Source organism: Hydractinia symbiolongicarpus, chromosome 5 (assembly GCF_029227915.1).
Source record: "Hydractinia symbiolongicarpus strain clone_291-10 chromosome 5, HSymV2.1, whole genome shotgun sequence".
NCBI lineage: Eukaryota > Metazoa > Cnidaria > Hydrozoa > Anthoathecata > Hydractiniidae > Hydractinia > Hydractinia symbiolongicarpus.
In genome coordinates this window covers 8,893,092-8,905,222 of record NC_079879.1, presented here as the reverse complement: position 1 = coordinate 8,905,222, position 12,131 = coordinate 8,893,092, and the positions used below count along the sequence as shown (strand labels likewise).

The window sequence follows — 12,131 nt, the reverse complement described above, 5'->3', positions numbered from 1 at the left end:
GGCGCTTCTTAAATTTTCCTGTTTTGATGAGAAAAAAGAAAAAATTCGAACGCAGAAAAAAGAATTTTTTTACTTCACAAGTGACTGCGATGAAATAGAGTTACATTCTCTACAAAATTTTGCGGTGGTTAAAAAAGCTATCAAATATATGATATCTTCGTTTGCATCCTCGTATCAAGGATCTCTTGCTCTTGTCTCGTGTTATCTGGGATCGCCTGTCCATCATAAAAGCAAAGGGTCCAGGTAGCGATGTTGGTTCATGTAACCTCTAATCAGCGTTGCAAAAGATTGTTACTAAACTATAGCAGGGATAAACAAGCCAAACTATAGAAGGGATAAACAAGCCAAACTATAGCAGGGATAAACAAGCCAAACTATAGAATTTTCTACAATTATATAGAAATCAGAATCAGAATTCAAGTTACATTTTTTGTCTTGCGATTGGACGCCGTACGCTTTACGATTCTTATGGGACAGTCTCGTTCTAAGATCTCTTAGTGCAAAGCTTTAATTACGATAAAAAGGCGAAATTCATTGAGGACAAGGTTGGTTTAGTGCTTAGTCAGAACCAGCTTTTAATCAATTCTTTTTTAAATTTCATTTTCTCGGATATACGTTCTCAACATATTAACGTAATTAAATTGCGCAATTGTCAAAAAACTGTCTCTGATGACACAGTGGGACACACCTAAACTTTTTATGCTGACAGTCATTCTCCCCTATTTTTAAAAATTTCGTCAAGACCTCATATTGTGCGTTTGTAAGGACATAAAAATGCATTCGCATTTGATAAAGAAAAATATGTTCTCTATTTATAGTTACTTTATATATGACACGATCAGAAAGGAACTAGGTGGGTATCTTAAGACAATATGATTTTTCCCTCTTTTAGCATTAAACGTTTGTCTACAAATATAACCGGACAAATTCGTGTGACGCAACGTTTGATTTTCCGTTTAAAACATTGGGCATGCGCACTTATTCCTGTAGAAATAAAATATAAACAACCTTGCAGGAAAATATAGCAGGTCAGAGAAGTCAAACATAATATTCGCGTAAAATTGGTGAAACAGTATAGTTAAAATAAAATAATTTCAGTGCCTTTTGGATCTTGTGATTCCAAAAAATCTGCATTAATTCCAAAAATAGCTAATGTATCCCATATGGTCTTGTTTTTTACCTATAAGAAAGTGTGCACATTTTGTAAAAAGTGACAATTCATATCCAGAAACTGTCGCAAACAAAAAGCTTCGTGAGTTCAAAGGTTTGCGACACAGGTTTGTGATCACAGAAAATAAAAATAAAAATTCCAGGACATTCCAGGACAAAATTGTTCGATATTCTAGGACAATTCCGGGAGAAAATGCTAACCTCAAAAGTCACAGGCCTAATAAAACCTTTGGAGAAACAATTTTTTAAGATAAATGAAATGCAACATAAATATATTGTGCGACAACTAGAAGCTAAACATGTTATAACATTTTACAAACCCCGTTTTAATATAACTCTTTCACCCTCGTGACCTGCATATTGGGTTCTGTGGATCCCTGATGTGCAGGCATTAAAGTTTGCCCAAATATTTCCGGAGGAGGCAAGTAATTTTTCTATTTAAAAATATAATTGATTTCATACTAGAATCCGATGATAAGATTTAGTTTTGGACAGAGAAGTAGTGATCAATACTGAAGTGATTCAGAGTGAAAATACAAGGAGGAGAAGTAACGGTGCCCTCAGTTTCATTTGCAAGGGAATTCCTTTGCAAATAACGATCCTTTTTTCTTTTTCCCTTCCTCTTATTTTTAATCAAAAGTCCACACCAATTACTGTTCAAGAAATCGGGATATCCGAAAAATGTTCGTAGCACCAAAGAAGAATAAAAACACCATATGTTATTTATAGTTGAAGATTAAAGAAGACTTTGTCCGTTTAATGTCAAATTCTTAAGTAGTGCTACTGTAAGGGCTTTATGCTTGACAAACTATACTTTGGACTTAAACTTGCACCATGAAAATTGTTTGTTATTTGTCCAATTACTCACCGAGAAAATTGTTTAATTCTCGACTATTAAAAGGGTAACAGCGCGCAAATGAGACATCAGCCGACACCACAAAGTGGATATTTATTCTAGAACACGTAAGAAATTATATTCCCCACTGTTCTATAAAATTCAGGAATGACGCACACAATCCTACAACAATAGCTATTTCATCAACAAATTATCTACACCCATCTCCGTAAAGAAATTTTATTTTTTAACCTACAAAGAAATTCTACCTCGAAAATCACACGCAATTTTCCCACACTGCAAGATAATTGCGCGACACAAGTAATTAAAAAATAGCAATACAAAAATTAAAAAATAAATATTCAGTATTTAAAAAATATAAAAAACGGAAAATTAAAACAGAGAAAAGAGTTTGTAAAAACAACTGACATAAATAAAAATGATAGTTATTTTATCTTGCCTGCATGACACACGGTGTTTGTAATTCAAATTTTAATTATCTTTTAATTCAAATTCTACTTTTCACATCAATTCAGCTTGCATCTATCTATAACTCAATTTTTTCGTCACGCCCTTGACTCGAGTCTGTCCCAATTGAATTATCTAAATATAAAAATATGGGAAAACAACAATAGCTTTAAGAAGTAGAGGTTTCAAATTTAAAAGGTTTTCTAGGTTCTTCAAAGCATTCATAATTTTAGTTGCCTTTTATTTTTTTTACTGCTAAGAGGATAACAACTCGCTAAGAATATATCTTTAATTTTTTCTTTTCTAGCGTCCATGTTTAAATGTGTCAAGCAAAACTCTCCCCACCTTCTTGATATTTATTTTCAACTAAATCTTCGAAGTAATCTTCCAACTTTGCAGCTGCTTTTTCTAAAGCTTGTTCCACTTCCTAAAACATATACATAAACTTCTAAAAAAATTTCTTAACGCAGGTACCGTCCCAAAATAAAGATATGGGGAGCACCAGTTGAGCAGAAGCGTTGTGTATAACTGTGAGATAAGAGCTTTTCCACTTACTTCTTACAAATGTGTATTTTTATCTAACTAGAGATCTAGTGAGTAAAATTTCAAAGCTTTATGCTTGTATTTACCCTATATTTAATATTAATGGTTTATAAACTCACGAAACAACAAGGACAATAAATAAAAAAAAATCAAGGTCAACAACAACAGGAACAACAACAACAACAACAAAAGCAACGAATACATAAACAACAACAACAACAACAATCTGAACAACAACGACTACAACAACAACAACAACAATCTGAACAACAACAACAACAACAACAACAACAACAACAACAACAACAACAACAACAACAACAACAACAACAACAACAACAACAACAACAACAACAACAACAACAACAACCTGAACAAAAACAACAAAAACAACAACTACAATTTAAAGACATCAAGCAAAACAACTTCAAGACAACACCACATACCAAATAACTTCCTTGAGTTTTGCTCTGGTCTTTTTTTCGCAATTCATCAAAATCATCCTCATTCAAATTACCATCCTTTGTAACGTCCAGTATATCAAATATCTACAAAAAAAAGATGTATGCAGATGGTATCATCATCCATTGCTGTTTTCTCGACGGAGGATAGTTCTTTAATACCGATAAGTTCTACGTTTACTAAATTTCCGATTTACACAATACTAAAAATATCTAACGTGCACAAGGTCAAAAAGGACCTTTAAAATGGCTATCGCTATACAGACAAAAGAGACTACACCTAATGGTCATTCCGTGCCAAGAAACTTGGTGAACTTTGGCTTACAAACTAGGTCCTTAGGAATTTCAAAAACCTGGACGGGTGTTATAACTGTGATTATAGTTGTAAAAAGCTAAGAGACTTGTTATACTTTGGCTCAAAGACATACAGACAGACAGACAGACATACAGACAGACAGAAGTATGGCGAATGTCATAATATTAATGCAGCTTCCAAGTGGTAGCTATAGTAGTATTTATTTCTGCTAAAATGCGCCAATAGTTGGCAATTATTTAGAAAATAAACACACTCACATCCCTACTATGTGATTCAAAATCTTCGGGAAAACCATCGATTTGATACTTCTCAGGGTTAATATTTCGGTCCTTAAAAAATATATGCCAATATAACGACGAGTCACCATGACAACGAAATTAACGACTGCTAATTAGTACATGGAATACTTACTTTTTTAACCAGCCTCATAAATGTTTTAAAACTAGCAGAACTCTTTTTGGTTTTCGTCAGATATTCTTCAAACCGTTCGCTGTGATATACAAATATTAACAATAACAGACGTCCAGAACGCTGGGTAAGTTATATAATTAGTTACTGCATATGGTTTAAGTATGATTCATAAGTTTAAATCCTTGTAATTTGAAGTCTTAACTCTGCTAGAAAACACAACTATAATTTTTAAGATCATAAAAACAATAACCTTATAAATAAACTTATCTTTTCTTAAACATCATCAATATAAACACCCATCAGTAAAATTTGAACACTGTATAACAGAGACCAAGCAATTAAACATAAAAAGAAACTTACACGCGTGAGGGTTGCTCTTCATCTTGCTGCTCATCATCAGGAAATTCATACTTGTCTAACGTCGCCTCCTCAACTGGGATATCACAATTTTTAGGTCGATGACCATGTACGTGTTTAAACCATACGTTGACCGCCAAATTTTGACCCTGCTCGTTTGCTTTTGAGTTCACTTGATGGAACCAGTGGTAAGGAATAAACAAACAGTCACCCTCGTCCATAGTGGCGTGAACATATTGATCTACGTGTCGTAATAAGGGAAACATTGTGTAATCTACTTTATCAACATCAATGGAGGAGTACCCACCTTGGGGGTTATCGATAGGTACATATTTTTTATTTTTGTTATATTCAATAAATAATAACTCTTTTGAACCACGAAACAGACAGTTGATGTTGTCTACGTCATCGTTATGCACAACTGACTTGGTTCCGCCGCTGCTAAACCATGTGACCTAGATTACCAACAAACACAGTAAATAAAATAGATGGGATAAGGACATATAAATCTATAATCATATGGCAATAAAAATTAAACAACAACAACAAAAACAAAAACAACAACAATAACAACAACAACAACAAACAGTTTACCTGACTGCTCATTAACTCTCTAGTTTCTTCACATCTCAGCGGGGGAGGCATCCTAACATCTTTTCTAAAAACATAAATCATTAACATTTATCAAAAAAGAGATTTTTAAATTGGTTTTTTTCTTCATTTCTACTCAAAAGTTGACTTTTGATTTTCTGTTTCACTTTTTTTTTAAAAAAAGCTGACATTGCCAATACATAAGTTACCATAGCAACAAAACAGAGATAATAAACACCTCAAAGCAGACGGAAGGGCGTTCACCATGTATAACGTTTCTTTATGGTAGCGTTCAACAAATGCTTTGAATGACATATCGAAGCCTCTTTTTGTTCTGTTTTCTTTTTTCTCTGGTTCTGCATACACAACCTCGGTTTCTGCTCCATCAAATGATTTTAGATAGTCATCAGTAAATAATTCGTACGCAGGTGAACGCTTTGCTAGACCTTTGAATAACACTGGCTTATTTCCATCCACATACTCCTTGAAAAATGCTGCAAAGAAATACGAAAAGTTTACTTTTTATGTATTCCATGAATAATAGACATCGTTTTGTAGATAGGTACAAACATAAGGTAAAATTTAAACAAAAACAGAGAGTACTTTAAAACTTACTTAACAAAGAAAATATGTTGTAAGAAAAATATCCTTACATGATTTTTTATAAGAAACATTTTGGCTTTTACTGGGTTCACTTTAAAGAATAAATTTTTGAGCCCAACACCTCGGTTATACCTTTGGAGTGATTTCAGGAAGAAAACCCTGTCAATTTACAAATATATATTTTTAATTTCTACGCCCAATACGCCAATTCTACGCCAAGTACGCACCTCATAAGGCCGAAATACATGCTTAGTAAAGTCCCATAGGAAATATGATCAATTTTTATACCCGGTAGTTTTCAGTTCCACCAACCTCGAGCCAGCCAGAAATCCGGTCCAAAATCGACAGATTGTTGGCGAAAAACAATAGAAATTTAAGGCTTTTTAAAAAGATGGCGATGGGTTAATATTCCACGTGTTAAACCAACACAAAAAGCTAAAAATTAACTTACATGTGGGATCTGGCCAATCTTTGACTTGCTCCACTTGGACTGTTTTTTGCTTTGAACCAAATGGTTCCATGTGACCAGGCCATAAACTTGGATCTTGTGAAAGCAAATCAGGTTCATCACCAAAAATAAGCAAGAAGTTTGAAAGAAGCAAAAAGATGAAGAATGACATCTTCACAGCTACCATATTGATTTATGTAAGTTGATTCCGTTTGCATCAAAGAATTAATTTTTGATTGTTGTAACTTTTGCGGAATCAGTAAAAAAGGCAGTAAAGTCATACATAATTTAGCGAATAGCAGACTAATAACACACCAAAAAGAGAAAAAGCTGGACAGAATCAAATTTTTTTAAACAGACAATAGAGTATTTACTGGAAGAAGGCTGATATTGTATCGTAGAAAAAAAGAATATCAAAAACAAATGAAATACAGACATCTCACTTTCTAAGCACATTCAGTAGATCAATAATCTCCGAGATGTCGAGCAAGCTAGAGTTTGTGTTCAAGTACAACTCCTTAACCTATCATCTTCTCAATACTGGAAATCTTTTCTGCAGATTTACTTATTCATATATCGACTTTTTCGCCAGTATTTATTGCATTTCTCTCACACATCATTTCTACACACACAATCTTACTCACATAAAAGTACTTCACAGAAAAAAAATACAATCTTGTTTCACTTTTCTATTTAAACAAAATTACAACAAAACTTTTACATACACTGTAATATACACATCTTTTAAAACACTTTCACTTTTATATTTATATCACCATGTTCGAAGAGCACATTTAATAATATGTTATTTGATAAAAATACAAAACACAACTAAAGAAGATGTCACTTGTTTACGAGCAACCCATCACAGTTAAGTATAAAAAACAAAAAAACAAAAGCCAATATAAATATAATAGTTACAAATAATCTTTAAAATTAAAAAATTCAAATTTCTTTTTTTTCCCTATAATTCATCGAATTTTCTTTCTGAACGAAATTTCTCTTTCATTCTTTCCTCAAATAAATGCATAGGTTCATCTAAATGAACAACAACAATCATTAAAAGGTTGAAAAAAAGTTAGCTTTCCTATGAAATCTATGTAGTATAAATTTAATTTTTAAATCTTCCTGCACAAAAAGAGGCAATAAAAAACAATTGTTGTTTGTAATGGAATTCAAATTTTAAATACGTGAATTTTCTCTCACTGCCATTGATGCGAAACTGAATAACTTCTATATCCACAAGCAACTTCTGACTTTTTTGCACTCATTCAAAACCTTATTTTTTGCTCGAAGTAAAATAATAAATTGTTTGCAAAGATATTTTAATACCATGAACACTGCTAAGAACTTGAAATGGATATCTATTACGAAGCATTTTTGAAGTTAACAACAAACAATATGTTTACCATGATGATTTGCCTCTACAAGATCTTCAATGTAATCTTCAATTCTTGCAGTTTGATACTCCAGATACTGATGCAATCTCTGTTGGAAAAAAAATAATTTTTTTTTTATAAAAAATAGTTTAAAAGACCACCAGCACCAGTGTTAAAACCAGCATAACCACAACCACATCATCAACAACAACCACAACGACAATGACAACATCAACTACTTACACTTGCAACGCTTTCATTTCTTCGCAAAATTTCAAAGTCATCATTACCAAGTGTTGTGTCATTATTAATATCTAACCTCTGAAATAGCTAAAACAAAGGAGAAAGTATAAATGAATTTCCCACCCGCGGACACAATACAAAAATTTCTAAGAATGTAACAAGACTAATTGTGAACACTGTTTCTATGGAAATACTCAAACATGAAATAAGATGCACTGCAGACTTGTCATTGCTCACAGTGGATCTTTTTTATTGGTTAGATTAAAAGCTTTAAATGGTAATAATCTGTGCTGATGCCTGCACACCCCAAAACCCAATTCTTCGAACCTCTGTTTCAGGGCAAAAATTGACATCGTGGAAAGTACAACTAGAAGTTTTTAATGCTGCTTGATTGACCTATACTTGTCAGAACTTCTGCAACCTATTTGCTGCAGATTGTTGACCAAGTGATTCTGTTTGGCTATTTCAAAACATACCCCAAAAACAGCCATTCACACAAATATTGTGTCCAGACTTGCATCTTACCTCAGTTGTAAGAACATCAAATGTCCCTGGAAACGACAACCCTTTGTGACTTTGCTGTGATAACTTTTCATCCTGCAAGCAGAAAAAATATGTGGAACATTCGATTATAGCTTAATAATTTATAAATCCCTTATTTTGGTGCAGTTTAACTTTCGTAGAATAACGCAACCACTAGATATCCATTAAATAATCCAAATATTTGATAATTTAAGCTTAATATCATGAATGTTGAAATCTTTTTCCAGTATGGAAGTTGATCATGCAAAGTATGAATTACCTTTTTAAGGATTTTTGAAAAATCTGATAACAATAAGTGTTTTCCTTTTGATAAAACCAGGTATTTGTGAAAGTGAGCCCTAAAGCAAAACAATAGCAGACATTTTATTTTTATCATCTAGATTCATGTTGATATCTGATATAGTCAACAAATTCAAGATTTATTTGATCTTATTAACCAATATTGACGATTTGAATTGATGTCAAATAATTAAATTTCATTATTTGGTCAATGAAACTGTTAGTATGTATGACTATAGAGCAAGAGAAGTCAAATACATTATAAATTAAATGAAAACCAATCATACAATAATCCATCAAATTCAGCTTCTTCATCAGTATCTTTATCATCACCTTCATCTTCTTCTTCATCATCTCCTGTAAATTTTTCATGGTGCATCCTGCCATCACTTTTCGTCTTCCTCTTCTTCTTCTCCTCGATAGGATTTTCTATCTCTTTCTCGTCAGAGTAATGAAATTTATCTAAAGTTGCATCTTCGTCTGCAATAGAACAATCTGTGGGAACATGATCATGCAGATGTCGAAACCAAACATTTAATGCAATATTTCGCTGGTAGTAATTTGCGTGACCATTTATTTGCTTATACCTAAAAACAAAATATAAAATGTTACATATTTCTTAAAGCTAATTCACGCTTATAAACTTTTTTTACATGCAACGTCTATCATAGCTTATCCATGTAGCCAATCGTAACCGAAAAAGGCTCACCTGGTCGTAACTATGATTATGACAAGTGAGTGTAATTAATATGAAAATGAGTCAGTGTTACTATGTGAATCATTAACATATTGCAAAGCTGTGAGCAGTATTGAAACCACAGGGGTCAAAATTCAATGGCAAAATGGAGCTGTTACACCCTGGACAGATATACGCTAAGGACACATATAGATAACTTACTTAAGGTTGATCAGGTTGATCATATCCACATAGTCATTTTCAAATGAGAAAGATACACACCAATCAAAACCGGGATCATGATAGGTGAGTGTTCTTAGTGCATATATGATGAAATTGAAAATGTACGTTGTTACATATCGTCAACCAATCTTATTGTGAAAAATAGGGGCTATTTCTTTTATACCTGAGATTAAAATCTGTATAGAATAAAAGCTCAAGTGCTTCAGTGACCAAAAAACCACACAGATTGAAATCTCAGTGCTCTGAAATTTGTTGCATAATTTAAAGATGTATGCTTAGCTTGCATAATTATATGAAACCGACGTAGATTTAACTTAATCTATTCTGCAAAGTATCTAATTTAATTTATGTTATTCACATAATTAGTTTGAATCCTGTGCTTTTTTTAATTAATTCAAATTATTCAAAATCGTTTCTTACTGGAAGGGTTTCATCAACAAATAAAAATGTGATTAAAGAAAAGGGCTTTTAGAGCAAGAAGGCTTTGACCATAGTAAGTCTAATTAAAGTTCTTAGTGCTCTAAATACCCCAAGTGAACTGCTCCCCAAAAAGTTCATCCAGATTTGATTCTGACTGCCCCAAATTACCAAAGAAATGGTAAATTGTGCATTTGGAGCATCCAGAACCAAATCTCGTGTGTGAAAGAAATAGGTCCTTTATGTTAAAAACATCAAAAAAGAATTTGGTTTTCAGTATCAAGAACAGAGTACTTACCACCTGTATGGTGTATAAAAACAATCACCCTCCTGCAAATGAGCTTTGACGTATTGATCAACTTTACGCAGTTCAGGATATTTTGTGTAATCAATTCTATCAACATCAAGTGAGGAATAGCCACCTTGAGGTTGATCAATAACATAATTCTTGTTTCTAGTATACTCAATTAAAAGAACATCGACAGTTCCTTGTAAAGCACAGTATATGGTCTCAACATCATCATTATGAACCACAGTCTTTGAACCACCACGGCTAAAAACTAAATTCTAAAGAGAAATTATATTAATATTTTAAAATTTCTCCTTTGCATAATAATATTTTCTAAAACATGCAAACTTACCGCATTTACCAAATGTTTTGTGGTCTCATTACATTTAAGCGGTGAAGGAAGAAGTAAATCTTTTCTAAATAAACATATTCCAGTGTAATTATTCACACTTTTCAAGAACCTAATATATAGGATATATAGAATAGGAACCTAAGGGTAAAATTTACTTGAAATGGTTCGGTACAGCACTAAACATTATAATGGGCTCCTTGTGATATGCTTCAATAAACTCCTTGAATAACATTTCAAAAGGTTTCGCTGATCTGTTTTCTTTAACGTTTGGTTCCACAAAAACAACAGACTTTTCCGATAATTCATGATCTCCTAAGTATTCTTCATTCCATGTGTGAGTCCCCTTAGAATTTTTGTAAACACCTTTGAAAAGCGCTGGTTTGCATTTATCCACATATTCTTTGAAGAATTCTATTTGATTATAAAAAAAGAAAGTATAACACACACTGAAGAAATTTCTTTGATACATTGCATACATAACATTAATAAGAAATACAGAAAGGTATATGGCAGCTTATTGATAATTGTTAAACAACGTATGTTACCATTTTGTGTAAAAAAAGAATTTCCTTTAACACAATTCAAAACAGTTAGTACCTTTTGGAGATGGCCAGGAGTACAAAGTTTCAATATCTACAGTTTTTTGCTTAGATCCAAATGGTTCAAGATGGCCAGGCCATGTACTTGGATCATCAATTGGAATGCCTACACCATTATGAACACAGGAGAGTAAAAATATGATTACCCAAATTTGTACTTGCATATCTAAATAATAAAAAAAGAAACAATAAAGCTTTAAATGTTCAAGTTGTAGAGAATAAAAAAAGAGTAGGAGGGAAAATGTCACTGATATTTCCAATGTTTAGCTTATTTTCCAATAATTTTTTTGTAGCAAAACTGTTGCACTTCAACTGTACTACATACAATCAGTTATTAGGAAAACTTTTTTCCATCCGCACATCGATCTTATCGACATAAAAAATTTATGACATGGTACTACAATAGTGTTAAATGTAGCATAATAAATATTTTACTGACAACTGTTTTATAGCTTCTTGTTCTGATTTTTTAAAATTATCAATCCAATTTTAAATATAATTTTTTAGCATTTCCTGTCAAATGTTTGTAAACAAACCACAGATTCTATTAAAGTCAGTGATTTTTGTGCAACTGCTGTAGACATAAAAAACAATGTATTTCCATAACATTTGTTGTGCAACATCACATGTTGCTTTCTATTAATAAAAGAAACATTTGTTATACAGCTAAATATTATACAACTGTTGCACTACATTCGTGGCACAACGGTTGACAGTAAAATTTCTTCATTGGAAACCAATCATTATGCAAATACTAAAAGATATTTCAACTAAACCACATGGAAAAGAAGTTGCTATGTTTACAAATTAACTGGACATTTTTTCTACACCATAAAAGATCTCAATATAAACTTTTCTAAAAATTCTAAAATACAACAACTTGAAATAAATTATCGCAAAAACGTTAA

The 12,131-nt window shown here is 32.3% G+C and overlaps 2 protein-coding genes across 2 annotated transcripts in view; both read right to left on the bottom strand.

The window, feature by feature from the left end:
* Window positions 1–2,186: 2,186 nt before the first annotated feature.
* Window positions 2,187–6,738, bottom strand: LOC130644619 (jmjC domain-containing protein E-like). Its single transcript, XM_057450294.1, has 9 exons — window positions 6,207–6,738; window positions 5,391–5,646; window positions 5,156–5,219; window positions 4,565–5,016; window positions 4,205–4,283; window positions 4,051–4,122; window positions 3,463–3,564; window positions 2,819–2,900; window positions 2,187–2,608 (listed from the first exon to the last, which is right to left on the bottom strand). Exons 1-9 carry the CDS (start codon window positions 6,388–6,390, stop codon window positions 2,553–2,555), a joined length of 1,347 nt encoding a protein of 448 aa, XP_057306277.1. The 5' UTR covers window positions 6,391–6,738; the 3' UTR covers window positions 2,187–2,552.
* A 139-nt stretch (window positions 6,739–6,877) lies between these two features.
* The window catches only part of LOC130644613 (uncharacterized), a 40,618-nt gene continuing 35,364 nt past the window's right edge, over window positions 6,878–12,131 (bottom strand). The window contains exons 11-20 of the mRNA XM_057450288.1: window positions 11,222–11,389; window positions 10,780–11,035; window positions 10,625–10,688; window positions 10,282–10,550; window positions 8,935–9,234; window positions 8,628–8,706; window positions 8,351–8,422; window positions 7,826–7,912; window positions 7,613–7,691; window positions 6,878–7,241 (exon numbers count right to left, since the gene is read on the bottom strand). Coding sequence (XP_057306271.1) covers window positions 7,168–7,241; window positions 7,613–7,691; window positions 7,826–7,912; window positions 8,351–8,422; window positions 8,628–8,706; window positions 8,935–9,234; window positions 10,282–10,550; window positions 10,625–10,688; window positions 10,780–11,035; window positions 11,222–11,389 — 1,448 coding nt within the window. The 3' untranslated portion in view covers window positions 6,878–7,167. The remainder of the gene's footprint in view (window positions 7,242–7,612; window positions 7,692–7,825; window positions 7,913–8,350; window positions 8,423–8,627; window positions 8,707–8,934; window positions 9,235–10,281; window positions 10,551–10,624; window positions 10,689–10,779; window positions 11,036–11,221; window positions 11,390–12,131) is intronic.

Bases quoted from the DNA above. Each gene is read 5' to 3' on its own strand.
- LOC130644619 (XM_057450294.1), bottom strand. From the start codon at position 6,390: ATGGTAGCTGTGAAGATGTCATTCTTCATCTTTTTGCTTCTTTCAAAC. The intron at 5,647-6,206 runs GTAAGTTAATTT...ATTTCTTTGCAG, and splicing joins AGATTGGCCAGATCCCACAT to CATTTTTCAAGGAGTATGTG. The intron at 3,565-4,050 runs GTGAGTGTGTTT...TTTTTTTTGTAG, and splicing joins TTGAATCACATAGTAGGGAT to ATATTTGATATACTGGACGT.